The sequence below is a fragment of the Poecilia reticulata genome, linkage group LG1 (genome assembly GCF_000633615.1).
Source record: "Poecilia reticulata strain Guanapo linkage group LG1, Guppy_female_1.0+MT, whole genome shotgun sequence".
Classification (NCBI taxonomy): domain Eukaryota; kingdom Metazoa; phylum Chordata; class Actinopteri; order Cyprinodontiformes; family Poeciliidae; genus Poecilia; species Poecilia reticulata.
Window position 1 is genome coordinate 17792596 of NC_024331.1, and position 26336 is coordinate 17818931.

The window sequence follows — 26336 nt, forward strand, 5'->3', positions numbered from 1 at the left end:
CGAGATTATAACGTGAACGGGACTGGTGTGTTTTCGCTTGGCACGCGGGTCAGAAGATTCTGGAAGAAAGGCTTTCTGTGAGGCTGCCGCTTGTTGTCTTCATCTAAGGTTGGAAAACAGTTATTATCACACGTTTTATTTCTGTCACTGTCAGCTATGCTTAGCTTGGCCAAAGGCCAGAGGGTCATCCTAGCTAGCAGGTTAGATTTGACCTGGTCAAGTAGCTAAATTAGCTACGAAGGGCCTCATCAGTTTCAGTTTATGTGCCGATCTAACCAGCGGTTTAACCTGCGATTGTGTGGAAGGTTAATACTCACTCACATTAAATCATATACAATCGTAGAAAAACACTTGTAATTGCCCCGGAATCTTTCTTCTAAAAAAAAAATCCAGCTGTATTATATCTAGGAAATACTCAAAACTAGTTTCACCAATCTTGTTATTATGAATCGAAACTTAAGCCTTAATTTGCGCCCAGTTTCAGCCTAACGACTAGAGACCAGTGTGGTAAAAATCGCTTAACGCGAAACGTGACGTTTGTTGATTTATGAATACAACGACCAATAACTACCAAATCATTCATGAATGAATCTTGTCATAACCAAACGCTTTCCAAAATACAAAAAGAAAATCAATTTGTTGTTGAAATTGTTTGCGTTGTGTTGTAAAGTAAAATAAATTAAATAAATAAATAACCTAAGTTACGGCATTTTAAGGCTAAAATTCCCTGAAACATTACCAAGAAAAGGCTTAATTTCTAACTTTCTTATGTACTGCTGCATGATTTTTCTACAAACTTACATAAATGTTTGATTTTTAGGTGCAGAATAACTGTCCTTTTATTTAGCCCAGGCTTTCACATTCCTTACCATAAAGTATGATGATTTTTTTTTCTCCCTCATTTAATAAAGTGACAGAGAAAATTCTGCCAGGTAAAACAAGTTGCTTTTATTCAGTATGTTGCCATTCAGCTATGGCTGTGAAATAACCAATACTTATTAATTATTAGTTCGTATAATAATGATGGTTCATATCATCAACTTAAAAGTGTAACATACATAAAACAATGCTTCCCTGAAATTTTAAGGAGATTGTTGGGGGTAACAGTTTTGTGTCAATGTAACGGTACTCATATGAGATTTAGCTACTGGAATAAAAGGGGGGGGGGGGAAGCATGTGCTTTAAGGCTTAAACTTGGTTATTTCACACAACAGTTGAAATTTCTGACAAGAGTTCAAATGTTCATAGCAAGTTGTGTCCAAAAAAAGCCCCACATTGTTTCACTCCCTGTGGAGTTTACTAGCATTTAAAACACTTGGAACAGGACATGGTTCTCTTTGTGCTGGCTCGCCTGTTGCATGTGGGTATTTTGTCTGAGCTGGAAGAGTTGAATTTGTCAGGTTCTGCAGAGAAACGCTCAGTTTAGACGACGAGAATTTAATTTTTGCAGAAATTGTCCTTTGAAATGTTCTTAAAATCTTTACTCTGATGTTGCTATGAACTGACAGACAAAATATTTTTTGGGGCAAAGTTAGTTTCATTGGGTACATTAAGATATGGTTCAGACACTTATTTTTCTTTTACTTTCTTTCCGTTTCTTAAGATCATCTGACAGAGGCAACGATGGTGAAAGAAACAGGCTTTTATGACACACTTGGTGTGAAACCCAATGCAACTCCCGATGAACTTAAAAAAGCCTATCGCAAATTAGCCTTGAAGTATCACCCTGACAAAAACCCTACTGAAGGGGAAAAGGTTTGTCCCCTTGATATTGTTACGAATAACCACAGCAGCTGTGGCGGTTTTCTAATCTTGATTGTTTTTATTTTTTTTCCCCCCCTGAAGTTCAAACAGATCTCGCAGGCATACGAGATTCTGTCAGATGCCAAGAAGAGAGAGGTGTATGACCGGGGAGGTGAAAAGGCTATAAAAGAAGGAGGAACAGGCGGCGGCAGTGGTGGCGGCGGTTTCACATCTCCCATGGATATCTTTGACCTATTTTTTGGTGGAGGTAGTCGAATGCACAGAGAACGAAAAGGTGAGAGCAAATGTTTGGAAAAGCTCCCAGTGGCTCCTGAAGACATGAAGCGAATGCTGCATAGTGTTTCTAAATAATATAAATCGGAATTTCTATTAAGAGAAAGGACAATATAGTATCAATTATATAAAGTGTAAAAAAAAAAAAAAGTTATAGTAATGAGCAGTGCAAATAAAAGTGTCAATGTATCTGCCAGATAAAGGTGGTTGGTGGTTGCATATGTAACAGTGGAAGTATGCAGAAGTGGGCAAACAATAGGATTCTTATGTAATGTAGTTCATAACATTTGCCACTAGAGGACAGAACAGGAAGGTTAGTGCCACTGTTGGCTTCAAAAAGTTTCTCGTAGGATTTATTTTTAGCTTTTATAAGTAATTCCCAGGCCTGTCATATTTTCTTCCTTCTGAACTTTTAAGAAAGACGAGTGACGAACCTATCAGACGTTTGAACGTGCTGCTTTTTTCACGTTGAGAAACAGGAGCTAGATTTTCTGAAGTGTTCCATCTGGTGTTAACCCCTCTCAAGATATATTGACATGAAACTAAGATGGTGCTACGCAAGTCATCAGTTTTCACTATGCTGGGAAGCACTAGTGGATTTATTCACTCTTAGATGTTTGATGGAAAAGCATGATGTCGGATGAATCTTGGCAGATAAATTAGGAAAAACATGAGGGACGGTTGTTCCTTACTCTTTTTTTTTTTTTTTTTTCCATCCACTTACTTACGCACTGAGTTTTTCTTCGTGGTTGCATTTTATATACATAAAACCAAACAACAGTTTAAATGGCTTCTGTATATCTGAACTAAATGTTCGTATTTATACAATTAAAATGGGCTGAAAATTGATCGAGAATGCTGTGAATTTGAGCCTGGAAAGTTTAGAATATTAAAGAGTAGAGACCCCGGTAACGGTATACAACACACTGTCACTATAAAATATTTTGTGAAGCCTCGCTCAACAGAATCATGTAAGAATTGTGATGTTTTTTAGTTGTTGTTTTTTTACAAGATAACAGTCTAGTGAGCTGAGCCTAGAAAATTGAAGAACAAAGTGAATTTTGCATCCAATAAATAACAGTAATCAAAGGCTGGTGACAGATCTTTAGATGATGTATCTGCTTTGTCTAAAAATATTTTCCAAGTTATTGCCCAAAAATAAGCCTTTTTATGTAGATATTAAGGTGCATTATTGTTGTGAATCTTATATACCCAAAGCCTGTGAAATGTATAACAGTGATGTGTTTTATTTCACCACAGGAAAGAATATAGTTCATCAAATCACTGTGACCTTGGAGGATCTTTACAACGGAGCAACAAGAAAACTTTCTGTACAGAAGAACTGCATCTGTGAGAGATGTGAAGGTAAACACTTCTGCCGTTTTAAGTCCTGAGGTTTGCAAGTAGTTTGTTTTATTCATCGAATGATGGTGTTTGTTTACTGTCAAAACTAAAGCAGTCATTATTATTGACAAAAACTAACCCACTGTTCCACATGTGGTATGAACTTAACATTTTCATGGTAAGACTCCAAATCTCTCAACCAAGATAAAACACCTTTTTTCTATAATATTAAAAGTACTATTTTATGAAGGTTAAAAAAGTTAGGAATTACAAGTTGGATGTTTTTGGGGTCAAAAAATATTGATTTAATGCTTAAACATTTTCCCCGATCTCATAAGACAAACATTGTGTTGTCACCAGAAATCATTTTATAATTCTTAGTGGATGCCATGAGCATACCTTACCCAGCAGAGCAAATAACATTTAGGTATTGACATTTAATAACAAAAAGAAAAATCCTTAGTAGCTCCAGTTTTATATAAAAGCTAGATGCTGTGAACCTTTTTCTGACGCTGCGGCGGATCAGCATTCACACGGTCGCCTTCACAAACTGCCCTTTTCAGATTGTCCGTCTGCTTATAACTCACAAGCTTCTGAAATATGGTGTGTGTCTGTGCGTGAGGTTAATAACCATATTTCATCTAAAGTTGTGTAATCGCTCTGATGCAGAATGACCTTTAGTTTCCACCATGTCTCAGAGGTTTACCTTTGGCAGAGAATCTGTGAAAACATCAAAAAGCCGGGATGTTTTCAGCAGCCGGATCATTAAAAAACACACAAAGGAGTCGTTATCTGAGGAAAGCTTGAGGCTTCCTCCAGCTCCTCGGTGGTCTGTGTGCTTCTGGAATGATGGAAGTGAACTGTTTGACAGGTGGATTGTACCAGAGACTCACTGGCTTACTCAGCTGCACAATATGTCAAAACCAAGCAATTATTTAAAAGGTTCTTCGTTGGAACAGGTTCAAAATGTTGTTGAATTCAATTAGTATGGCAACAACCTCTTAAGCCGGTGACAAAATGTTTTTCTTGTTTGTTTTAAATTCACACAAAAACCATTTAAATACACGATTATTTAAATGCCACTCCTATCCCATGTCAAGAATGTGCTTATATTCTATATTTTTCCACAGTGCTGATGATTTCTCTCCCCTCCCCCTTTTTCCTCCGTGGCAGGTCGTGGAAGTCGTAAAGGAGCTGCACAGATGTGCATGTCCTGCCATGGTACGGGTGTGCAGGTACGCATGCATCAGTTACTCCCAGGTATGGTGCAGCAGGTTTCCACCGTGTGCCACAACTGTCAGGGACAAGGACAGAGAATCAGCCAGAAGGACCGCTGCAAAACATGTGCAGGACGCAAGATCATGCGACAGAAAAAGATTCTGGAGGTTCACGTTGACAAAGGTGTGACTTAATGAGTCTGTTTATATAAAGAAAAAGAAAAAAAGCTGTAAAATTGCTGAGACCGACGGTTGAACTCGTGAGCTGATGTTTTTCACAGGAATGAAAGATGGGCAGAAAATAGTTTTTCATGGTGAAGGGGATCAGGAACCAGGGCTGGAACCAGGTGATATCATAATCGTCCTCGACCAGCAGGAACATGCACTTTTCACCAGGTACAAAACAAAATTGGAACGGACATGTCTTCCTGGATATTGTAGATTAGCTTAGCAAGGTTTACATCATAAGGCGTTACAACAGTATGTGTACAAAATTTGAAACCTACATAAGTGAGACACTTACTAATCCCCAGGAATAGTAACATGTTATTTTGTCTTTTAATGTGTTGTCTGCTCAGAAACGTCAAAATGAAATGACCTTAGTTTCTGAACTTGTTTCTGTCCTCAGGAGAGGAGAAGACCTGCTCATGTCGATGGAGTTGCAGCTGGTTGAGGCTTTGTGTGGTTTTAAGAGGCCGGTTCAAACACTGGACAGCAGGACTCTCCTCGTTACGTCTCATCCAGGTAAACGTACCCATCAGACATACAGCAACCTGGATTGCTCAGATTTCATATGACGAATTTATTTAGTTGCTTCTAAAGGGGTTAAATTAATCAACCTTTGGGAGTTTGTAAAGTATTCAAGACTGTGGTGGATTTACGTGGAACCAGCTGTGAATCACCTGATCTTCTGCAGCAGAAGCTTATTTATTGTCTCTGAGTTTTATTAAAGGCTCTTGATGGAATATCCTGTCAGGTTGCTATAGCCAATCTCCTTCTGTTTCCAACTACAGGGGAACTAATCAAGCCTGGAGACACCAAGTGTGTCCTCAACGAGGGGATGCCTATGTATCGCAGACCTTTTGAGAAAGGACGTCTTATTATTCACTTTTCGGTAAGACCTGTAGGATGTTATTTTCACTTCAATAGAAGCAGACTAATCATTTCTGCTCCTTGACAGCAGACTGACACAGTTCTTCCAGAGCATCAGGCAGTAAAAAATGGGCTTAATATTTAACTAACACAAGTATCACAACAGTAATGATTAGTCATTCCCCACAGCCACTAGTTAGATGTGTTATGTTCATCTAATCACATAAATATGTTTTTTTAGTTGTTCTTGTTTAAAATCTTTGGACAGAGCTTCATGTGTTCGTTCTCCCTGTAGGATTAGAAATTCGTTTGCTTCACCAAACTGGGACAGACCACAGTGTTTAAGCTCGCTTTAGTTAGCATTAGCATCGCTGCTAAGGTACTAGTGGCTCAACTTGTGAAGTAAATCAATACTAAGATCTTGAGCACAGACAAACAGTTGCAGTAGTTAATAATATCCCTGTTTTGAACTACTCCGTTTGCATAATCATTGCACCTTTTCACTCTAGACTGGACAAGAATAAATCAGGACTTTATGCATGTGAAAACGACACATCTGAGGAAATGTCTGCAGTACTTCCTGTTTGAATCCTACAGGATTTTACGTGACAGACGGGAGCAAAGTAGAGCATAATTGCAAAATAGAAGGAAAAAATGTTTCGTTTTTGTTTTTTAAAGGTTCTCAAAGCAGCAAATATAGAAAGTGTGTGTATACAGTCAAGCTGAGTCAGTACTCTGCTCATGTCCACTAGGTGGTGTTCCCACCAGCCAATTTCCTCCCCAAGCACAAGCTGAAGGAGCTCGAGCGCTACCTCCCCGGAAAGATAGACACAGAGCAGACGGATAGCATGGACGAGGACCTCTACATCTACGCTGACCTGGAGGACTGTGACTTGGAGAGCAGAAGAAGACACAGACATCAGTACTACTACATGGACGAGGATGACTACGCCAGCACTGGGGGCGTTCAGTGCCACACGTCTTAAATCCCAGCTCGAGACTCTGCCTTTTCCAAAATCCCCCATTTCTGATGCAATGCACCTTGTTGGAAGTTTGTGCACCTTTTCTCGTCCGGTAACTCTTGTCTTAGTTTGAAATTCCCCTCTAGCTCAGTCTTAAGAGTCCTGGCTCACTCTTTATTTCAACTAATTGGTTTTGGGCTCGATGTTGGACTGCTCATTCCTTAAGGGACCATATTTCAATTCTTTTTCTTTTTTTCTTTTTTCTTTTTTTTTTGTGATGCACTGTGGTTAAACATGAGGGCTGGTATCACAGTGTCTTTAAAAGAAAAGAAAAACTCTACATGCATTTACACTAAAACCGATGCCAACATTCATTTACATTTTTCTTTTGTGTGTATGTGGTGTTGCTTAATCTGGTTGTGAACAGCTCGTTAATGACCCTGTTAATTGTTTTTGAGGACCCAAAGTTCAGATGGAGGACTAGGCAGATTTATGTTGATACTTGATACTATTTTTTTTTTTATTTTTTTTTCGTTTTTGCTGGTTTACCCTTTAAAGGGCTATTTTAAAACATTTCTAAACAATCTTAAAAAATATGACTGGAAAATGTGAGTTTGAAGAAAGGGGGCAGTACTGTTTTAGGTTCAAGCCACTAATTTGTAGATATTTCAAACTAATATTTAACTTTAGTATTTTACCTCTTCTGGGCTCGATTACTGTCTTGGGTTGGACATCGGACTGTTTTCTAGGTGAAATTATTTTACGAAAGAAAACAATTTGCAGATGTTTAAAACCTTCCAGTTCCGTGACATCAACTGTTTTCTGGACAATTTGAAGATAAACTGGTAATTTTAATGTATGTTTATGCTGGTAATATTTGTTACAACAGTTCTAAAAAAAAAAAAAAAAGAAAGAAAATACCCATGGGTATAAAGTGCCTGTTGTACCTACATTGTCAAAGAAAAATTAACCAGTGCCAGAATCCTCTCTGTACATGCATGGTCTTAAAATCAGAAGAAAGTATTGCTTTCACATGTGGAATTGAGATGAAAAGTAGAACGTTGCATATTTTGATGTTTTGATGTTGGTACCGAAGTTAATTGTCTTATTCTTGTGCAACCCGACCAGATCTCGGGAGGCTAGGGAGGGGTTTAAGATGAGGGAGTTTGAAGTGTGTGTGTGTGTGTGTGTGTGTGTCTGTTTCAACGCCTTATCATAACTCAACTTGAAGTAACTTGATTATGCAGTGTTAGTTTAAGTGATGATCTTTTCCCTGAATATTGTATGACGGTTATGTTCTGGCACCTTCAAGAGATCTGCTTCTGACAAGCCGGTTTGTTTCTGAAAGTCTGAGAAGGTAAAACTGAGATAAGTTAACTCGAGTTTTAATTTAACTTAATCGATGTTCGGACCAAGAATGTTTGTGATCATGTTTTGTTAATAAATATCATTTTGGGGTCTTACTAAACTGATCTGCGATGACATCTGGGAAACTTTAGTCACACTGTAGTGCTGGGCAAAAGTTCACAATGGTCACAAGCTGGTGTGAGATTTTCAATGTACAACTTTTGAGTTTGAATTTCAAAGTATCGCGATATTAACGCAAACATTAAAATGTATAACATCAAATTAATTTTAGTTGAGATATAAAAGCAACTTTTTGCTACTAAAATATTGCTGTACATGAGTTATCTTGGACAAGAGTGATGGATTCTGCTCCTCGGGTTTCCACAATACATTTTTACCATCAAGAAATCTTTCTTCTTTGTTGAGGAAAAGTGTGATGGGCTCCTTTCATCAAGCTAGCAACAGGTGGGGGAAGGGAAGTGCACTGTTTACTAGTCTACACTCCTGACAGTCATCTCATTAAAAGGACAAATTAGAAAATGAATGACAGGGAACTTTCATGGAGGTGAAGAAACTTTGTAGCATCTTGATGCTGGGAACCAGCCCACTTCTTGTTGTCGCCAACAAAGGTTACCCAAAAACACACAAAGGTTTTTGACAGAAATAAGCATTTGTTGGGAATTTTAATTTAAATCCAAGGTAATTCAATAAAAAGTATAATTTGTGTGAGGCTTCAAGTGCGCGCTGGCTCCCCCTTCTGACATGGATGCCTAAAGAAGTGGCTTTGTTTGCTTGTTCCTCTGGCCAGCTCTGAGAGCAGTGGTTCCTTGGGGGATGTGGGTGTTTTTACACCCTCACTTTTCCCACTGTTTTGCTCAAAAAATTGCCTTTCTATGATGTTACATTTGTGCCCCCACCTGAGCACGCAGTGAGATTAATGTGAGCACATCTTTGTGAATCAACTATTCATGGTGTGTGTGTTTAAAGGCTGTGTTAAATCTCACGCTCGCGCCCTGATTCTCCTGTATGGCAAGCTGTTGCTATCGATAATAGCCTGTCAACTAAAACGTTTTAAACCATAGCCAGTGGTATTCACTGTTGTGATTGTGCAACCGTTTTGTAAATCGTAATGTGTAGTGAAGTAAATGTGATTATATCGCCAGCTATTTTAATTAACTGTATCTTAGCACCCCATATTACCAGCTACATGTTTTTTGTCACACAAACTCAATCAATTATTTGGTCCCCTCTGGATTTGTGCTCTTTTCCAAATTCTGCCCATTCTGTTGAGAAAAGCAACTGACCTCTAATTACAGAACCAACTTGACACCAATTTGAGTTTACAAAAATGGACTTTAAATGCATCAATTTTGAATGTGTTAATTTATTTATACTCCTTTTTTTTTTCTTCCTGTGTCAGACTGTATGATATTCACAATATAGCAAATATACAAAAAATAGAGTGCAATGACTTCACACTACAGTAACAAATAATATCACACATAATAAACAGTGGACAGTCTGTTACCTGCGGGCATGTACATGCATGCATGCACAGGAACGTACAACAAAATGATGCTGCAATTGCAGACAGGATACGGACTGGAACCCGGGTGAGTTCTGCCGTTTTTAAGCATGCATATCTCTAAATTATTATAGATCCACTGCAAGGCGGTGAACTGAGGTAGCATGCAGATAAATCACAGAGCAAATTAGGGTGGGAGGGGAAGCATCTTTACAAACCAAAGCCAGGAAAGCATCAAATACCTGATATTGTTTATGCCCAAACATTAGGCAGTTTCTATTGTAAATAATCTCACAACAGTTCACCATCATGCATTTTCATGTCTGTTAGAGACAGAAGAGATGAGAGTGTTGGATTCAAGTGGCACTAGTGAAGTTGGACTCACAGGGAGCATCATGGAGGTCCTAGGCAGAGTTGACAAAGTTCACGCTGCTGTCAAATGGTAGGTTTAATCTTTTTTGAAATATTAATAACTAAAAACAGTTAAAGACCTGGCTTGACCTTAAATATTAAGGTAAATAAGAAATATATGGTTGATTCTTTAACACTGTATCCTGAATGTCTTGCTTTAAAAATGTAAAATTCATTTTAATAAGACTTGTATCAATATAAAAAAGTTTAAAACAAACACCATACTACTCTTACTAGGATGGTTCAGGATTTTTCAAGTGAGGCTTTCTTAAAAGCAGAGATGATAGTTGCTATAGTTACATCTACCCAGTTACAATTACTTGAGTAATTTTTTGGGGGGGCGGGGGGAATAATTTTACTACACTGTCCTTTTTACTTTTACTTGAGTAATATTATGAAGCATCGCTACACTTACTTGAGTAACATTTCTGGCTACACTACCCACTATGAGTAACTTCACTAAATGAAGAAAGTTTAACTAAATGTGCACCAGACACACCTGCAGTTCATGTTAAAGTGAGATCTTCTGTTTGTACTCAAGCGTTGCTTTTCCAATTCTATTTTCTATCTTCTGATTTTGAAGGTCAAGTGAGCATCCAGTAAACCCAATACATTGGGAAGAAGGACAGAGTCCACTTTGGTTTCACTCTTAATTACCGTTAGCTTCATCCTTTAGGATGAATCTAGACTTACAATAAATTATGCATACTGTATGAAGATGTTGAACTGCAGATGAGATATTGGTGTAGAATTTTTCAAGAAATTCACATAACATAAAAAAAAAAATTCTGAACTATCCCTTTGAGTTGATCTGAGTGCTTTTGAACTTCACAAACAACTGCCTAGCTCCTCCACAGCAGGATGCAGGTGACAGCTTAAGGTTTCCACAGCCTTAACAGGCCATCCTCGCTGTATGTGGCAATCAGGTTCTCATGTGGGTGGTGAGCGATGCCAATTACATCTTTGTGGTGAACCTGTGGGTGCAGAGGAATGCAGATCAATACACATTCTCATTCCCCCCCAACCTCCTACAGACATCCAGCTTTCCTAACTGCACTTGCTGAAAGATGCTAGCACGACAATGAGGCAGCAAAATAGGGAGTCGAGGCCCACTAATGGTTTTTCTCAAAGATAATAGTTGGGTATGAGCAGAGGGGCTTACAGTCAGCGTTTTCTCCAGCCTCCCTGTCGTGTAGTTAAAACAGTACAGCACGCTGTCCTCCCCCACACAGTAGATCCACTCCCCGTGGGGTGACACGGCGCAGCACACAAAGCCTGCTCTCTCTGGCTGCTCTGAACAGAAAGTCTTCACTGTCTGAGGAGGAAGAAGGAAGGAAATGAGCTTTTCCGTAGTAGCCACGCTGTAAATTGGTAGGACTAAATGAGTGAAATATTATAAACTGTTTTAAATGTTAACTCATCTGTCACATTAAGGGATAAACATAGAGTTACAGAATAGAATCATACTTTCCTGTTTAGAACAGGTTCACTAAAAAGTTTAAACTTTTTGAAGTTTGTTTGTTGTTCTGCTTTCCCAGTAGAAGTAATTAAAAACCTAAACATGTCAAAAGAAGATCCTGCAGACACCTGGGAGGTTGGACAAATGTAATAAATATCTTCAATAACTATTTTTATTATTTTTCCCGTTAAGTTTTTAGTAAACAAGTTTGTTGAAAGCTTCAGTACTTTAATAGTCAAAAAAAAAAAAAAAAACTTTAGACAGTAATTAGATTTTAATTCACTTTTCAAACTTTTATTTTCTTTAATAGATCAGACAGAAGGGCTGTGATACACGTTACTGCTGTATTCCTAAAGACTGGCGGACTGTGGAAAAGTTTGAAAACTTCGAAAACTGATTTAACGTATGGAAAAAGAAACTTATTTTCAAGAATAGTTACATTTTTAGTTGCTTTTTCACTGTATAAATGTTGTATTTAGTTATCTCTGTCTCACCCGTGTTTGTACTGAGAACTCTTGGGAAAAGGTCTTGAACATTAAGTAATATCGATGCTGATATTATAAAGTATTTGCTGAAACCCAGAAAATATGAGATGCTGGAGCTCTACATTTGTCTACATATCTGTGTTCCTTGCATCGATTTTAAGCTGTAGTTTAGTTAATTAGGCACTTTCTGTCACAAGGACGGCATCATGACCAGATAACAATAATTAAACTCTCAAAATTCAATGCAGGCCAGCCATAATAAAACTGCCTCTACACGTCATATTGGCAACTTGTGTTTTAATCACCCCAGCAATTTAGCAGACACAGTTTCCTCTTTGAGCATAACTACCTGTGTTCATTCAGTAAGACATCTTGATGTCTTCCATATGGTTTAAATAGAAGGGAATGTTTTCTACATCTTTTGAGAAAAAACATTTGCTGGGAGTTGCCCTATTCAGCTTGATTTGCACGTTGAGACATGTTGCCATATAAATGATTATCACAAGTTTTTGTGTATTATGAGAATCATGTTTTGTCTAAACGTCGAAATACAGAATGCGAAAAATTATCTGCTGTATGTTCATTTATTTATGCTGACACTAGTATTAGAAACGATTAGCAGAATATGTCATTAGTCTTTGTAAAAAAAAAAAAAGGCAAGATTTAATTATTGCTTTTAGAGCCATTTAGTTTTAAAAAAAAAAACTAGAAAAAAAAAAATCACTAATAATTTCCATGAAGAAGCGTAAAAATCAGACTGTTTCAAACCAAGTCAAACGATGCTCTCACCTGACCGTGCATGTTCATGATGACCACCATGCTGGAGTGGTTACACACCACAAACTCCTCAGGCTTTTGGGGAAGAGGAATCACATTGTTGACTGGGACTTCTGACGTCATTGACTGGGATTTGAACGTGTGAATGCATTCGCAGGATTTTGTGCTCCAAATCTGGGAAGAAATATTTTCCAGCTTAACAATTCTAGTCAGAAGTTTACAGGAACTCGTTTTTGGCATAAACACATTTGAACCAAACACACTTGAGTGAAATTTTTAAAACAAGAACTGTGTGAATTACTTGATGGTTTTCTCTAATCCAAACAGGGGTCATAATTGTGCATACAGGCTCAGATATATACACACACATAAAATGTCCCTTAGCAAGTTGCAGAGAAGCCACACACTTTCTGTACCCATCAACAAAGTTTGGTCATAATTCTGCCTGAATATTTAACCACTTTTCTTTTTAGGAAAGGTACATTTAAGTCAAGTTAATTGGTTTTCTTACAGCTATTCACTGGGGTTGAGCTTGGAGTCATTTCAACAGCTTAATTATCCAGCTTTACCCATTCCAGAACCATTTTATTCCAATCAAGTGTATGACATAGTTGCCCAGTTGGAACACAGAGTTAATTAAAATTTTCTACTTTTAATTTGATGGGAAGCTGAAGAATTTGGAAGAAGTTCTTAGTTACTTAATCACTGCAGGGCTGGCAGGAAAACAAACCCCATCACCTTCTAACAACTTCATGCTTCACAGTTGCATGGAGGTTTAAGTTTATTCTGCTTAAATTATTTATTGCTGTGGTTAAAATACATCCATGTTTACCTAATCTGTCCAGAAAACTTTTATTCAGAATGACCTGAGGAAATCTGTGGACTATCCCAACTCTGCCAAGCAGAATTTTACCAGGAATCTAAATAAGTGTGTGGACAATGTGCTATCAGTCCAGACCAAATATCAATTAGGTTGTATAAGTATATTTAAGGATGTATTCATAAATATCTACAATAAATTCAAATTTGTGCATCCAACTCTTGGGTTTAAAAAGTTCTGAAGTTGTGTGACGTACAATCATTCCTTTCTGTACCAAATCATCCTTAAAAGCTCCAAAAATATTAGATCTATGCCCCGGATGATTGTATAACTTTTGACAGGAGCCATAAATTACATCTAATATGGCACAACTGAGTGTGGACCCAGACTGTTTATGTAAATCATACCTTAACAGTGCCATCGGCTGAGGCGCTGATGATGTGAAAACCGTCCTGAGCGAAGCACGCGTCGTTTACAAACGATGAATGTCCTTTCAACTCCCTCAGCGTCTTGCCTGACCTCAGCTCATGGATTCTGAAAATGATGTCGAAAAGCGAATGACTGTTAAGCCTTTGTTTAACTGGAGGAGCGTATTATTCTTGAAAGCAGACAAAATGTGTAGCCACTGAGTTATTTTTGGCTCCTGCTGAGTGAATGGGTGCAGATGAGCTAAACCACGACAAAACACCTCACGCTTACTGATTCACTTTGTCTCCTGGAAAGGAAGACTTGCTCCTTGTGAGGAATTTTCTCGACTTGAGGATCCGTGAGGTGGAGAGACACGTTGCAGCTTTGTGCCTGAGCGCATGGTACCTCAGCTGCACCCACACAGCACATGTGCCTCCAACTCGAGGCTCAGCCCACACCCCCCTCCCAGGAGTCAGAAATAACATTCAACCCCTCAAAATGTTTGCGTGCAGAGGGGAAGTCTGGAGCAAGCAGAATACTTTGAAGGCACTGCAACTTTGCATATTTGCTTGTGCAAGTGGATTAAAATAGGTGAATTACAGATGCTAATTCTGTACTTTGAAAGTTGTTTTCTGTGTAAAATGTATAGTTACTTTAGTTTGGATTCGTATTTGCAGAAGTTTGAAATGCAAGCATATGTATATTCATGTCATTAATATGCAACCAGCCTGTTACTTCAGAAAAGAGTCATACATTAAACCGCAGTACCACAACTGAAGATTACTAACATCTTGAATATTTTTCAGGCATTTTTTTTCCTAACTTGTTGCCCACCCACTCTTGTGTTTCTTATGAATTTACAGTGGGCTGTAAAAGTAAACACTGCGATAAAAAAATAGAAAAAGCACCCATCTTCCTGCCGTCCTTCATGAGCCGATGCCTGTATGTGCATCTTCCAAACCTTTATGAATCATCTTTCAGGTCAATAAGATCTCTCGCTTTCCTCCCACTGCAGACAAACCTGCTTCTGCACAAGACTCCAGAAACTGAACAAAGCTCCTACCTCGTGTTTGGTTACTTTAAGAAGTCAATTTCAGAATTAAGGCTGTTGTAATGATAATTTCAAGGAACAATGCTTATCTGCTCCATTTCAGTGTTATCTTTTTAAATACATCTACATTTACCATAATTTGTTTTCAAATTTAGACACATTTTTCTGCCATGAGATGTTATACTTCAAGTGTTATGTATATAACGCACAAGCCTGCAACATAAAAATTAATAAAATAACAACTGGAAAATATGTCTTAAACATCTCAAACTAAATGAAAATTTGAATGCAGTGGTAAAAAATAAATTTAAAAAATTTAATTCTCAATGTGCTACAACTATTCAGCAGGGAAATTATCCTGAAATAGTTTTTTAGAAAATTATTTGTCAAACAATTAGTGTCGCCCTTTCAGTTATTACTTGATAATACCTCTTTTTACCAATGTAGTAGCTCCTGTTCTTTTCTCAGCGTTGGAGTTTACTGGGAGAGATGGATCTTGATCATCTGACTAAATCATTCAGTCCTGATTTCTTCTTAATCCTCTTTTAAATTCACCAACTGGCAAGTGTTGTACAGGATGTAGGACAGAGATGACCATGACAGAAGATTGATTTTGGGGCCTTTATGTGATGATTTGGCTGTATGGTTTCCACCAGGTGTTTTCTTTTTGTATTTTAACAATTCCATGATGACATATACTCTAAAAATTTCCCCCACAGCAACATGGGTACTCCACCATACTTAGCAATGGCATGTAATGCTTTCCACATATTCATCCATAGATTTTAATTGAACTGTTTAACTCGTCAAGTCAATATAGATATGTGGTATGGCTTTGGGCTCACTGTGGATGCTGTGAAATCCCACCTTATGGTTTGGTCAAATGAGGCACTGAGGATGTGGTCGCTGTTCTTTGAAAAGCTCAGACAAGTCACGCCTTTGCTGTGAGCGTGCTCGAACCTTCGCACACACAGGCCACTCTGGATCTTCCACACCTTTCTCATCAATACACAATGACATATTTCAATGTTTTAGAAACATGCACATTTTCTATTCAAATAAACATACCAAAGCTGAGACTCAAACAAGAAGAAATCAGTTGGATTCTTACACTGTTTGACCAAACTAACCTTAATTTTGCCATTCTGAGCTCCTGTGGCCAGTAGATCTACATCTTGACTGAAGCACATGCACAGCACAGCATCGTCCATCATCATGAAGCTTTCTTGGGCCTGATACTTGAGATCCTGCAGGACGCCATTTACACACAAATACACAGCACAGACAGACCCATAAATAACAAAGGAACATTAAAAACACAAACCCAAAGCATACTGCTAATCACAAGAATGGTTTTGAAATTATAATCTTGATTTTTTTTTTTTTTATTGTAAGAAGTTGGGTAATGCGTAAACATTATTTAAAGAAATGCAAAACAACTTTATTACTATTCATGTAACAAAATTAAAAGGGAATATGTCTAAAAGTGTGGAAAAAAACATTTACCTTACAAATTTTTCCACTGTTGAAGTTCCAGAACACAATAAACCCATCCACTGATCCGGTGATTAAATATTTCCCATTAGGTGAGAACCGGGCGCATTCCACGTGTGAACGTCGTCCAAACTGCATATTTAAATCACACATGAAAATTACATAAGATGCCTCTTCTACCACAACAGTTTGGAGCGTATATAAACACAGGACAAAAACAAAATTTAATATCAGTCATCCTCAGGGAGAAAAAAAAAAATCTCCAGTGCTCTGCAGCAGCGTGGGCTGACCATTCTTATCACTTTTGTCACTGGAAAGCAATAATGAGTGGTGCCTGCAGCTCTTAGGAGCTAGCACTGAGAACACAAAGCTGACTGGAAGAGTTGTCCTGAGGCAAAAAAGGCAATTAGTTTTGTGTCAGAACGTCCAGTGGATGAATTCACTTATAAAACAAGCTCACATTGACCACAAATTGACCAGAAAGCACAACTTCATACATTTATTGTCCGAGCGGTTTCCTATGGATCAATACAGAAATGTGGTGATTTTTGTTGATTTACCTTTATGTGTCGGTACAGCTGAGATGGAAAGCTTTCTTTCTCCGCTTGCTGCTCCTTGTTTGTCAATGTGTCGATTGTCATTTCAGGGGAAAGATAACCTGGATTTATCTGTCGCTTCATATACTGCAACAGGGAAAACAACACAAAACTTAAAGCTGTAATACCATATAGGGCACTGGAATCCCTCATGGCTGTGTGCTCAGTCCGTTGCAGTTCACACCACTACACATGAGAAAAAAATTATCATTCAATTTGATTTGGTAGGACACATTCATATGAATTATTGGCCAATGTTCAGGCCAATGTTATTCACATAATATAGTCTACTTCAGCTAATGATGAAAAGAGACTGCTTGCATACTTCTGGATCCATTCAGATGCAATTAAAGTCGAGCATCTCCCAAAATTACACTTTACATTCATGACCCAGTCCTTCAATTCAGTACCAAAAAGGTATTCTTGAAATTTTAATGTAGCATTCCGGGGCAAAAATCAATGAAAGCAAGTAATTTCCAGGGAAATTTGACATTTATAACCTTTTTTGATTTTCTCTTCAGGACAGACAGATTTCACATCTCCAATGCTACCAAAAAAAAAAGAATACCATAGTTATCATTCAGAGCTAGACCTTGAGCTTCTCTTAAGTCTGCATAACAGATCTACTGTTATGTCTGTGATTTTTTTTCCTTTTAGCTGAGAAATTTAGACAGTTTAAATGAGCCACTACTACTTTGTAGCTCATATAATTTTGTTATATAAGGCACAATTCCTATCTCTTCCGTACAACTATTGTATTATATTTCCAGAATATTGATTAAATTACAGTAATTTTCATTTGTTAAGTATTTTAAAGTACTTTGAAGTAGACTTTGTGCATGAAAACATCTCCTTCCTTGGACAAGTTTAATTAAAAGTTTTGATCCAAAGACAAAGAACCCTTTTTTCACAAGGAAAAGTTCTGATCAGCTGTGCCAAGTGAAACTATTTGTACATCTTCTGTCTTGTTTTTGTGAACCTTAGCGGTTTGTCTACCTACAAAAATTCTTGAGACATTTTCTCTGCAAACATTTCCAAGAAGAGACCTTTCCTGTGCGGCTTCCTAGAGACAGTGTTCCTTTATCATCCAATAGAAAACCCTCTTGTGGATAAACCCCGGAGAGTAACCGCTTTCTATTATTTGTCCCTATGTAGCCCCAGCTGGAGTCCAAAAGTCATCTCTCTAAACATTCGAGCCTAGATGACATCCAAGGCAGAAGATGACAGAGGTCTTTAATAGCATGTGCAGAGGCGCACACAAGTCCTGTAATAGTAGGACAAAATAAAATAAAAAAAGGACAAAAGCGAGGGGAAGTGCACATCAATAACGCACATTCCCCTGGCATGTAATTAGAGTGAGTACTAAGAAGAATATTGATCTCTGAACTCACGCTGACTTGTTCCAGGAGTCCAATGAGGCGAGAAGGAGGCACCACACTGACCTCTCTCGCTAAAGCCTCAGCTATGGCTCTGCGCTGCTTCTCCTTACTGCTGCCCTTTGGGTACGCCTGCAGTGACAGAGAAAGGGGGTTTCAGCTTGGACGTCACATCCTCATGCAAATAGTTTTCGCTTGAAGGTAGAACACTATATTTATTTTCTAACCTCTCGAGGGTCAAAGTAAGGACACGTCAGCAGTTTCTCCAGATGGGCGTACCTCTCTGGCTCGGTCTGATTCAGCAGGATCATTGGGTCAGTTTGTCTGAGGAGCGAACGGGCAGCACCCACCTCCCTCATTTCAATGAGCTCCATTACAACCTGTTGAGAAGGCCGCTGGTAATCGGAGACGCTTTTTACTGTGTCTTGAAAAAGAATTACTGCCCCATGAAGGTTTTCATGTCGTGTCACATTACAATCACAAACATTTTTTTTTTTTTGTATTTTATGCTGTATACCAACACAAAGTAGTGCAAGAATGTAAGGTGGAATGAAAATTATTCATCATTTTTAATATTTTTTCACAGGTGAAGCTCTTAGTCAATGCTTTGTAGAACCACGTTCCAAAACAATTAAAGTGTTGAGTGTTTAGGGAAATGTCCTGACATGCTTTCCAAATGCAGAGACTGAATTTTTGTTTGGAGTCATGCCGTTTCATTCTATGGTGGAGTAAACATTTCTCTCTAGCATCTTCAAACTTTAGAAGTTTATATATATATATATATATATATATATAACTTAACACTGATCTGAAATTCCCCACAATTTCATTGAACACCTAGCCATGCTTACTATCAAAACCTCTGAGGTCAAATTTAACAGTTGCAACTATACATAGGGTAAATTACACACTGCAACTGGCTAGCTTGGGTTTTAATTATGAGTATCAAAATGAAGGGTAATGAAAACCAATTATTTGGCGTTCTTTTCACGTTTTTGTTTTGTGATAAATGTTTAAAGTCATGCATTTTTCCCCTTCTAATTCATAATTCTGCACTACTTAGTGTCGGTATGTCGCATAAAATCCAATTAGAGAATACATTGACGCTTGTGGCTAAAATGTGGCAAAGTGGGAAAATGTTCAAGACACATGAGTATTTTTCAAGGTATTGCAATACACTCACAGGTTATCTGATGAGCACACTACAACTCACCTGTTCATAGAGGTCAATCAGTGTGTTGTCAGGCAACTTGAGAGACTCAATGGCCAGCAGAACAGAGTCCCAGTGGCCCCTGTTTATATCCTCTATAAAGCTCTCGATGCTTTGCACGGTGTTGAGAGAAACCGTGGTTTCCTCCTGTAAGGTCATCAGCGTGCGGTAGAGGTTATTCTCCTTGAGGTACTGCATGATCAGACGGATCACACTGCAGACACGGAGAAAAGACGAATCTCTAAGCACTTTAAACACTTTGTTTTATTGATTTTTTCACACAACACCACAGACTATAATCATATCTGAAATTCATTTGATACAAGTGACACAAAATCCAAACATGTGGATTTTGTGTCCTATTTAACGCCATCTGCTGTTCAAGAATCTACTTCATCACTTTTGCCCAGAAACATGCACCTGCAGGCAGTAGAGCATAAGTATAAATACCTGTCTCACTTTTTTTAGTATTTTCTTATATTGCAATGCATATTTTTGGAGGTTTAGTGATAGGTAAACACAAAGAAGTACACAATAGTGAAGGAAATGGATATATTGTTTTCATGTCTTTTGTATGAACCAAAAAGTGTGGCGTGTGCTCCATGTCTACTCGGTTCATGCGAAACACAAATCTGGTCTGTATAATGAGCCATTCTTGAAATAAAGGTGTTTGCATGTTGTAATGAGCCATATGGAGGGCGCAGAAAAGGTCAGAAGAGAGCAAAGCTGAAAGACTGTGTGATAATAAAAAATAATAATAATAATAACACTGCGCCAAAAATTCAACACACCAGCCCACAGTTAATCATGATTGTGGCAGCGTGGGGATGTTTTTCTGCCATATGCTACAAACACTGGAAATTTCAGCAGGAAAACAACACTTACATTCAACCAGCGATACAGGAAAGTTTCGAGCAAAGCATACTGAGATGTTAGAATGGCCCAGACAAATTATTAATTATCCTAATTAATAATTTGTGGCAAGACTTGCATTTTAAAGTTTATGGATACTTTCTATCCAATCATATTGAGCGTAAGCTAGTCTACAAAGAATGAAAAAAGGTTTTAATCTCCATGCTCAAGCAAAGCTGGTAGACATACCCCAAAAAACTCAGAAAAAGTATTGCATAGATATATGCCAAACTTTTTATATTTCTTAAGAGTAAAAACATAAAAACTTAAAATAATGTATAATTGTCCTTCGTCCTCACACTTTTTTTCTACTTTGTGTTGGCCCATGGGCATAAAACCCAATAAAATGTACTGAAGTTTGTGCATCTAATATGGGAAAATGTGGGGAAAATGTTCAAGGCATGTGAAGATTTTTATAGTGCAACATCAACTACTACACCTCTAAAACTTTTCGTGAGTACACATAATATACTGCTCAAAAAAATAAAGGGAACACTTTAGTGTTCACTTAAATGTTAAAGTGTTCCCTTTATTTTTTTGAGCAGTGTATATCATCTGTAAAAAAATAAAATAAAATAAAAGCAATGTACAGTATTGCCATCATACATACAAATTAACAAGCGCAAATTACCTCCCTTGAAAGGGAGGGAAAATCTACATGGGGAGGAGCAATTATAAGATCAACAGGCACATGTGGTTCATGGATGCAGGCTGACAAAATAACCAATTCTCTCCCAATATCTGCGAGACTTAAAGATCTAATGACTTTGTGCAAACATGTGAGCAAAAACGTCCCAGTTCTTCAGCGTTGTTGTTCACACAAACAGAACTATGCAGTATGAAAAGAAAATATCAAGAGCTCGTTCGTTCGTTTTTTCTAACTGGCTTTAAATATTACTTCAAGTGAACACACGAAATACAAAAACGTATTATAACCTTTCCTGTGTATTCTCTCGTGATATTATTTGCTCTAATTGTTCATGCATTGAGAATCAGGCGTGCACTTACTCAGTGGGCTCCAGCTCCACAGCCATGTTTTGGGATGTTGTCTCCTGCTGCTGCCGCAACGGACTGACGCTGTGGAGGCTTGGCTCGGAGCGCCTCTCGCCGGAGCCACGTGAAGACGGCGGGTCGGAGACCACCCACCCCACGTGCCGTCTCTAGCTTTTCGTATATGCTCGTCGCGAGAGGGGAGCGGCGGCCCCCAAACGTGGGACTGCCCCCGGCACGCACACAGAGAGTGTCAGAGTTGCGCCTCCCTCACTGTGACGCAAAAGAGGTTTTCTACAGATGTTTCCGAGCACGTTGAGCGCGGGGAGAAGCGGGATGCGGCTGCTGCAGCAGCAGCAGCAGCACCTCAGACATGTCCTCGTGGCTTAAAGCGTGCGGCAGCAGGAACGTTATTTTTCCGGCTCTAATCGCTCTAATGGAAAACCCCCATCCCTGCCCTGTACGTCACCATGCAGAGCTGGATGCACCTGTCCTCAATGAAAGGGCATGCTCTCAGAGGGGTTACGTTTTTTTTGTTTGTTTGTTTTTTGTCTCATTACGCCGTGCGTTTTAAGTCTCAGTTAAGTGATTATTCATCATCCACCACTTCATCGAGAGTATTTATTCTAATGTTTGTTTTGCTCAGTTAATCGACAACCACTGAAAATCGTGATAATATCAGGAATTAGGAACAAGGAGTTAAGTTATTTGAAGCTGAATCTAATGGGGAAAGTTCCAACAAAGGTTCAAATCTTGTCCATTAGCTGTAATGTTATCCTTTAATCGTTTTCACGGTAAAACAACTCATATAATCATGTCAGGGTCGTAACTTTCAGTTTAGTCGGCTGCTAACGAAATTGTAAAATACATAAATAAACGAGGTCTTGTGTGGAGGTCTTCTTACACCGTTTTGTGTTGTTATTGTTCCTAGTTTTGTCACTAAAGCCTGACAAAAAAAAACAAGTCACCAAACACAGTTTTCCAACACATTGTGTGTGTTTATAATTTTTCATTGCTAATATAAGAGGAGGGAAACTGGCTGATAACAGGGAACGAAAATTTAACTTCCTGAAAAGATGAGACAGAATTTCTGGAAAATCCCCTTCAAATGTAAAATACATGACAGATTACTGGATAGAAGACATGACATGCCTAGTTAATTATTTTTTCACAAACTCTGCAACTGTGCTTATTCCTCTCATCATCAACAAAAATCCTGTAATTTTGGTAACATTTGCTCCTTATAAGCCAGTTATTAGGACGCAACCATATATTTTAGGTGCCTGAAATAATCTGTTCCCCCTCTATAATATGGGAACAAATTAACTTAGCAAGTCTTTAACTGTCAAAAGCAACAACAAATCATGTTGATTTTGGTAACATTTGCTTCTTATTTGCCAAAGTTATGAGAGGGGAACAACATATTTTATCTATTTCAGTTGCTTGAAATAATCTGTTCCCCGTCCATTTCATTGGAACAAATTACCAGCAAGTCTTTAACTGTGTATGTTCCTCTCAAAAGCAACAACAAATCATGTGATTTTGGTAACATTTGCTTCTTATTAGCCAAAGTTATGAGAGGGGAACAACATATTTTATCTATTGCGGTTGCTTGAAATAATCTGTTCCCCCTCCATTTCATTGGAACAAATCACCAGCAAGTCTTTAACTGTGTTTATTCCTCTCTCCATCAACAACAAATCCTCTGCTAAGTTTGAAAACATTTGCTCTTTATTTGCCAAAGTTATGAGGGGGGAACCATTTAATTCAGTGCTAGATTTATGATTCAGGCTTCCTTAAAATATTAACCATACTTATTGAAATGCCTGTTCCCCTTTCCATTTCCTTTCAGTAAACAAATGTCTTCTTCTTGTAGTGATGAGTCTAGTTCGAACAGATGAGACAGAAAAAACACTGCACATGTCTTTTTGCTGTTCTTGTTGAAATTAATAAAGAGCTGTTTGAGTAAAAATCACTGGCCACTGCTTGGTAATTATAAGTGACAGTTCATTTCTTCATTTAAGTTGTTTGCATTTATTTCAGTCACTCAATATATAGAATAATTACACACAAACTGATGTTTTCAAGCTTTTTCTTTCAGTTAATTATGACGTTTTCCTGAATACAGTTAAACAGTAATGGTTAAAAAACATTTTATTTCAGAAATATGGGCTTATGGGGAAAAAAGGCTCAATACTTTATTAATGTTAGTTATCAAAATGTGCTTTTAAATTGACAAAAGAACATATATTCTAAGTTATTGAGTATAATTAGGCCTTTTTAGTTGGTACAGCAGCGCTCAAAGTTATTATATGGGCACATCAACTTGTATTTTTAGATTTGGGTTCAGTTTATAGTTAAACAGTAAAAGGTGTTGAGAGTCAGAAACAACCATCGCTTCAAAGACACGTTTCTCTACCCTACTTATATATTTCAGAGAAGACACAAAAATGAGCCACAAACCAGAATGTAAAATATTCACAAGACCTTTATTAAATTTGTAGAAAAACGGCCGAGTCACTGGTTTCTACGTCAGTTTTAGCTGAAACAATGTAGCTGTGGTGTCAGGTTCTTGTCAGCAAGTGGCAGCATGAAGCTGCTTCTCCGTCAGGCCTGCAGGTGGAGACCTGATGTGTGGTTGTTGCTGCTGGAGGTGAATCATTCAACAGAAACTCATCACTCAAAAACCGTTTGTAGGAAGAAATTCATTTATAAAGATTAAAAAGAAGACTCAGGAAACAGATAGCCGTATTAAGTAGGTCAAACTCTACGACTGAACTGAAAAAAGAAGAGCAACATTTTAGTAAACAATCTTTATTATCTAACAATAACTGTTATTGTCTTGTCACTTTTGAATTTGAAATTTAATCCATATCATAATTTGATTTTATAATATTAAAAATAAAATAGAAACCTTAAACAAAAGGTTCATTAAGATTTAGTGAACTTTATGTCTGTGCTGTTGCCATCAAGTAGTCAGCAATATTTTTCTGCTGAATCAAGAACTCTTGAAAGAAAATGAAAAAATTACATATTTTGAATCTATATTTGAATTTTAAAAAATATACTCAATCATTCACAACATACCAGTGTCTAAATTAACATCTAACATGGATCTGCTAAGCAAAACCATTGATCAAAGCAAAGCATAAGTAGAAAAAAAGGATATACACAGTTATAGACATTTTCATCTTCAAAAGAAAGACAAAATTGAAAGAGAATGCACATTTATTCAAAGAGTATAATTGAATTTTGAAGAACCTCAGAAATTGAGAGTGACACCAATAAGTACAAGCAAACTTTTTATACAATCTTCACCATGTGGACAGTTCCCGCAGTTCTGGCCTCCACCTACAGACAACCGGTTCGGACCAGATCCAACAACGACCAATACAAAAACATCTCAAGGCTGTTCCACATTATCTTTTCATAAAAAGAATTTAACATAGTTAAAAAAAAGGAACCTCTGAGTTCTTTTATTGTAAGTAAGTCAAAGCACAAAGTTTCACCCTTTAAAGTTTGAAATATTCCAACTACAACACAAAATGGCTCCAACAGCTCCACAAGTCTGAAAGCTGACAGCATTCAGCCAATTGGTCTGGTAAGAAATTCAATTAATATTTCACTACACTTGGAAAAGAAAGCAAGTTTTAAAAAAACACACATAATGTAAATATACACTGCTCAAAAAAATAAAGGGAACACTTAAACAACACAATATAACTCCAAGTAAATCAAACTTCTGTGAAATCAAACTGTCCACTTAGGAAGCAACACTGATTGACAACGGGGACCCTCGTCAGGTTCCCGTTGTCGCAACGGTTTGATTTACTTGGAGTTATATTGTGTTGTTTAAGTGTTCCCTTTATTTTTTTGAGCAGTATATTTTTAAAGGCACTCAGGTAGCTCACTTAAAAAAGTCCATGGAAAGACAACATTGTCACAAAAAGGTGATTTACCTCCCACCCCCTGCTATTTTAGCAAAACTTATTTGAAATGCTTTACTTCTCTGCTACATTTTAAAATGTGTAATTACTCCACTGCCAAACAGCAAGTTACTAAAAATTGTAGAACTAGAGGTTCAAATTATGCCGTCTCACCTGTGTGAGTTCTCCCGTGAACAGCTAAAAGGTATTTTCGAGAAAAACCTTTTCCACATGTCCCACATGAGAAGGGACTCTCACCTGTGTGAATTTTCATATGATCAGTTAAACTGATTTTCTGAACAAAACTTTTCCCACATGTGCCACATAAGAAAGGCCTCTCACCTGTGTGAATTTTCATATGAACAGTTAAACTGCTTTTATGAACAAAACGTTTCCCACATGTCCCACATGAGAAAGACTTCTCACCTGTGTGACTTTTCATATGAGCAGTTAAATGGCCTTGTAGGGTAAAACCTTTCCCACATGTCCCACACAAGAAAGACTTCTCACCTGAGTGAATTCTCATATGATCAGTTAAATGGCCTTTTTTTTTAAAACGTTTCCCACATGTCCCACATAAGAAAGGCCTCTCACCTGAGTGAATTCTCATATGATGAGTTAAATGGCCTTGTAGGGTAAAACCTTTCCCACATGAGAAAGACTTCTCACCTGTGTGACTTTTCATATGAGCAGTTAAATGGCCTTGTAGGGCAAAACCTTTCCCACATGTCCCACATAAGAAAGACTTCTCACCTGAGTGAATTCTCATATGATCAGTTAAATGGCATTTTAGGGTAAAACGTTTCCCACATGTCCCACATAAGAAAGGCCTCTCACCTGTGTGAATTTTCATATGAACAGTTAAACTGCTTTTATAAACAAAACTTTTTCCACATG

At 37.8% G+C, this 26336-nt stretch overlaps 3 protein-coding genes across 3 annotated transcripts; 1 reads left to right on the forward strand and 2 right to left on the reverse strand.

The window, feature by feature from the left end:
- Positions 1-11: 11 nt before the first annotated feature.
- Positions 12-8120, forward strand: dnaja1 (DnaJ heat shock protein family (Hsp40) member A1). The gene is made up of 9 exons (XM_008411234.2): positions 12-108; positions 1604-1755; positions 1846-2038; positions 3298-3402; positions 4555-4782; positions 4880-4994; positions 5227-5342; positions 5612-5712; positions 6443-8120. Exons 2-9 carry the CDS (start codon positions 1624-1626, stop codon positions 6674-6676), a joined length of 1224 nt encoding a protein of 407 aa, XP_008409456.1. The 5' UTR covers positions 12-108; positions 1604-1623; the 3' UTR covers positions 6677-8120.
- Positions 8121-9363: 1243 nt separating this feature from the next.
- Positions 9364-21661, reverse strand: smu1b (SMU1 DNA replication regulator and spliceosomal factor b). Its single transcript, XM_008411253.2, has 12 exons — positions 21532-21661; positions 19615-19825; positions 18629-18781; positions 18417-18533; positions 16990-17112; positions 16442-16561; positions 16066-16182; positions 15803-15930; positions 13884-14010; positions 12669-12830; positions 11098-11250; positions 9364-10909 (listed from the first exon to the last, which is right to left on the reverse strand). The coding sequence occupies exons 1-12, from the start codon at positions 21555-21557 to the stop codon at positions 10811-10813; spliced, it is 1536 nt and encodes a 511-aa protein (XP_008409475.1). The 5' UTR covers positions 21558-21661; the 3' UTR covers positions 9364-10810.
- A 3578-nt stretch (positions 21662-25239) lies between these two features.
- On the reverse strand, positions 25240-26330 carry LOC103466000 (gastrula zinc finger protein XlCGF57.1-like). Its single transcript, XM_017304188.1, has 2 exons — positions 26157-26330; positions 25240-26081 (listed from the first exon to the last, which is right to left on the reverse strand). The coding sequence occupies exons 1-2, from the start codon at positions 26290-26292 to the stop codon at positions 25600-25602; spliced, it is 618 nt and encodes a 205-aa protein (XP_017159677.1). The 5' UTR covers positions 26293-26330; the 3' UTR covers positions 25240-25599.
- Between the last annotated feature and the right edge of the window lie 6 nt (positions 26331-26336).